Source organism: Sinocyclocheilus anshuiensis, unplaced genomic scaffold (genome assembly GCF_001515605.1).
Source record: "Sinocyclocheilus anshuiensis isolate Anshui unplaced genomic scaffold, SAMN03320099.WGS_v1.1 scaffold659, whole genome shotgun sequence".
NCBI lineage: Eukaryota > Metazoa > Chordata > Actinopteri > Cypriniformes > Cyprinidae > Sinocyclocheilus > Sinocyclocheilus anshuiensis.
Window position 1 is genome coordinate 852131 of NW_015549698.1, and position 4194 is coordinate 856324.

Consider the following 4194-nt stretch of genomic DNA (forward strand, 5'->3'; position numbering starts at 1 on the left):
CACATTTTTTCTTAGTAACTGTAACTGATTACAGTTACATTTATTTTGTAATTAAATTACGTAACGCCGTTACATATAACTAGTTACTCCCCAACACTGTATATATATAGCCTAGCTTTATTATGTTTTTCTCCGCTCGCAGAAGCGCTGCAGGTGCGTGATGTGTGTGATATGAAGACCGTGAATCCTCATGTTCTGTTGTTTGCTGCTTTTTGCGCATGTAAAATTAATCCCTGGGAAACAAATGTTAGTATTTTTAACGGTTCACAGACACTTATCCTTTCTAATTTAATTCAATTCTAATTTAAAATAATCTTGTCGGTTAACGGTTAATAATCGGTTAACGAGCGTCGGTTAGGAAAAATAACCGTAATGAACACAGTCGATTCACATTGAGTCCTGATCACCATCTGGGTTTCTGACTATACGTTATCCTTTACGAAAGTATTCTCATATAATCAAAATGTAACGTTACAATGATGGTTTGCCTGTTTGTCTGCCTGTACAACCACAGCAAGTGACCAAAATTTGTTTCTGACTACCTTTATGCACATCCACCACATGAAAAAACAAGCAGAGCAATTAATCTTACTGAAAAAAAATTACTAAATATGTACATCACACCCAGTGTTAGTGAGCATTTGAGTACGACATGTTGAGCTCCATTCTTCAACCAGAGCAGGTCTGGCAACATACCATTTCTGTCATTCCTCAAATAAGTGAAATTATAAAGTGACAGTAGAGAACATTCCTGGCACAAGTGACTGATATGATGCATTTGGGGGGGGGGGGAAGAGTACACAAACTTCTCTTCCTACCAAACTCCACAAGGTCCATTACCTCATCAAAGCCAGCATCCTGCAGCTCTTGCAGCATGTGTCTGTTGATATCTGCAGCGTGTTCGCTGGAGGTAGTTTCATTAGCAAATGGCATGAGTGACCTGCGGATCTCCTGCAGTGCTCTGTGATGGTGGGGGGTCCTGGGGTTGTTGCTCCGCCCTTGTTGTCTGGGATCGTCCGGCGGTCCCTTCCCGACGCTCACGTCGGTTTTGGGAGCATCTGGCGGCCGGGAGAGGTTCCGCAAGCTCTCTCGGATCTCCTGCAGCATTTGTTGACTATTGCCACTGTAGTTGCTCGCAGGGAACGTCTTGGGTCGCATTTGTCTGTATCCCTCAGGTTTCTCGCCCCTCTTCATGTAAAAACATATGTTAAGTGCCAAGGTGGTGATGAAGAGACTTCTGAGTGGAAGAGTGAAACTGTCTGGATTTCAATGTTTCACCTGCACATTAAAGTGCATCAGTAAACATTTATAAGTGTTATACAGAAGCATTGTTATAAACATTACTATAACTTCAACTGCATATCTAAAGCTTGTAATAACTACCTGGAGATCCTCAAAAAATAATAATTAAGCCTTTTTTAAATCACGTGTTTCTACATTAGTTTTTAGTCATGTAGATAGTTCAAAACAGCATTTAGTTTAGTGGTGGGTCTCGATTTGTTTTCATGTCTAAAGCTTGCTACACCACTAACATTTAAGACTCAATATAAAAGCTCGTCGACACCAGTGATTGTTAAGATCATAGTACGCTACGGCAGTGATAGATACGTTATAGCCTATTCATTTTTCTCTAGTTCTGCCTCCCTAGACAGCATCACAGGGCACGGCGAGAAACGCCTAATGTGTGCCTACGATGACCAAAGGTGTTGTCTAGGTAGGCATCTCTACAGGTTTTGAAACACAGTCGTAGTGTCCAATTGATTCAGGCACTGCTAACTCAGTTAAACTGCTGAAATGTGCATTAGTATTGCCACATAAAGCCCTTAAAAACTTGAAACGTTATTCCTACTGCATAATAAACATTTGAAAGCGGATAAATCATTTACGAATCGGTACAACAGGTGACCGAGGCCTAAAGCTGAGGCGATAGCATAGTGCTACCATACACCGTTTAAAAACGAATTACATTCACTTACCATTTAATGATGGTGAGACATCGTGTTTGTACATGTATAGACCCCTGTGAGCTTTTAAACGGCGAACACCTCCTCTGCTGTGTCTGACAGATACATGTATTTGCTGACGGACCGTCTGCTTCTCTTTGGTATTTACTGTCGTCTTGAGTTTAACAACGGCTGTCATGCGCGTCACAAAAGCCCGGATGTTGTCAAAGTCCCTCCCCCAGAGGAAGCCTCTCCAGACCAGAGGCCCTTCTGTGTGAATGCCGATCAGTGGAAGAGATGCGTCAGCTGCTTTTGTGTGCGTTCACAGTTTGTTACATAATACATTGACCTCTTAACCATGGTTCGTGTGAGGTTTGCATAACATAGTCATTTTAGAGTAAGCTATAGGCTATTTGGGGTTTACTACGGAAAAATATGTATTTTAAATGATAAACAACACACTTTTTGCAACAGGTGGCATTGAATTTATGCTGCGTCCCAGAGCCCCTCATCTATGTTCATTCTCAGTAAACAGTGCCATTTTATTATTATTATTATTATTATTTTGGTCCCCATGAAGAAACAAGGTTATAAATCATAGATTTTATTAAAATCTAAAAATGCAAGTTTTGTGTGAGATGCAGAGTTAGGGTAAGGGGATAGAAAACACAGTTTGTACAGCATAAATGTGTGTGTGTGTGTGTGTGTGTATATGTGTGTGTGTGTGTGTGTGTGTGTGCGCGCATGCGTGCGTGTGTGTGTTGTCACTTAAGTTCAAAAGGTTACGAAATTTCAATACTTTTCTTAGATTCAGGCCAAAGACTTTCAGGACTGTAAGGCACCCAAATACTATCAGATTCAGAATCAGAATGAGCTTTATTGCCAGGTATGTTTACACATACGAGGAATTTGTTTTCGTGACAGAAGCTTCCACAGTACATCAGGACATATCCCCCTATTTTCATATTATTGTTCAGCAAATACAGGATTTTCAATAGCCCATTCAAGTTTTTTTAAAGGTTCTTAAATATGTAGTCACAACATTGTAAAGTAGCACTAGTTGTTCATCAATAATATTGTGGTAATTTTGGGTGTTTCTAATACAACAGCTGTGGGAGTGACTGTAAATTTGACATAATTTTCTCTTCTGACTGCTGTTATCAATCTCTCTCTATTTTGTTCATCTTTTTAAAGTTGTTTAATACTGATGTGGAGTTTTTCTATTGCTATTTGAGCAAATGGGAACAGAAAAATATATATATTTGATGTAGTCTCCCATTCACACTGCTATAGACGTTTACTCTACTAACATCTTTCGCTTTAGAAGACTAAGCACAGTGTTGAAAAAAGTATCCAATCATCATATTTAATTAAAATCATGTCACGTTTATTTATGTATCTCTTTATACAAAACAGAAAGCAGCTTCACAGCAAAAAAAAAAAAGAAAAGGAAAATAACAGAATCAATGATGAACACCATTAAATCATCATGTTAATTTACCGTTGGTTCATCAGTTATGAAACAAGTTCAGTTAAGCTCAGCTTCACAGAAGACAACAGTGTCATTATTTAGCTCGAGCCAGTTCAGTGTCGAGTCAGTTCAGTTCAATATCAGTGTTAAGGCTGTAAACTGTGAAGAATATTTTAGCAGAGAACTGTTACTAAAAACTATTTTCTAATATAGGATTTTTGTTTTGCGTCCTTTTCTTTGTTCAAGTCAGTAATGTGATTTAAGGGGTGTTACTACATGGGAGGCAGTGGATGCCTTGTTAGCCTCAACCCTGTAAACCTTCAAAGGTCTGTTATTCTCCTATAATGAGTCATCAATAGCAAAGGGGGGGAGGGGGGGCAATGTTTACATTACATTGCATTGTTTACATTCAGCGCATAATCAATTGAGATTTGCAATGTAGTATATAATGCTTTATGTGAGTGTACAGTATGCGAGTAAAGTTGGATATACTTTAGCAGCAAATTGGAGTTAATTATAAAAAATTTAAAAAAACTTTTAAAAAATTAGTTTTGCAGTGTTATGGACATTTCTGAAATCTGTAAGGTTTTGTTCAATTCATAATTTAGTTCAGTGGCAAGTCTAATTGCTATTAGCTGATGTGTATCACTACCACAGTTAAATGACTCCTTAAAGGGATAGTTCACCCAAAAATGAAAATGTGATGTTTATCTGCTTACCCCCAGGGCATCCAAGATGTAGGTGACTTTGTTTCTTCAGTAGAACACAAACGAAGATTTT

General features: G+C 38.5%; 2 protein-coding genes across 2 annotated transcripts in view; both read right to left on the reverse strand.

Annotated features, from left to right (window-relative positions):
* LOC107660506 (serine/threonine-protein kinase LATS1-like) overlaps positions 1-2176 on the reverse strand; it is a 17268-nt gene extending 15092 nt beyond the window's left edge. Inside the window, exons 1-2 of the mRNA XM_016449823.1 lie at positions 1977-2176; positions 841-1278 (exon numbers count right to left, since the gene is read on the reverse strand). Of these exons, the coding sequence (XP_016305309.1) occupies positions 841-1194 (354 nt within the window). The 5' untranslated portion in view covers positions 1195-1278; positions 1977-2176. The remainder of the gene's footprint in view (positions 1-840; positions 1279-1976) is intronic.
* An 853-nt stretch (positions 2177-3029) lies between these two features.
* LOC107660525 (nucleoporin Nup43-like) overlaps positions 3030-4194 on the reverse strand; it is a 12979-nt gene continuing 11814 nt past the window's right edge. Inside the window, exon 7 of the mRNA XM_016449848.1 lies at positions 3030-3040. Coding sequence (XP_016305334.1) covers positions 3039-3040 — 2 coding nt within the window. The 3' untranslated portion in view covers positions 3030-3038. The remainder of the gene's footprint in view (positions 3041-4194) is intronic.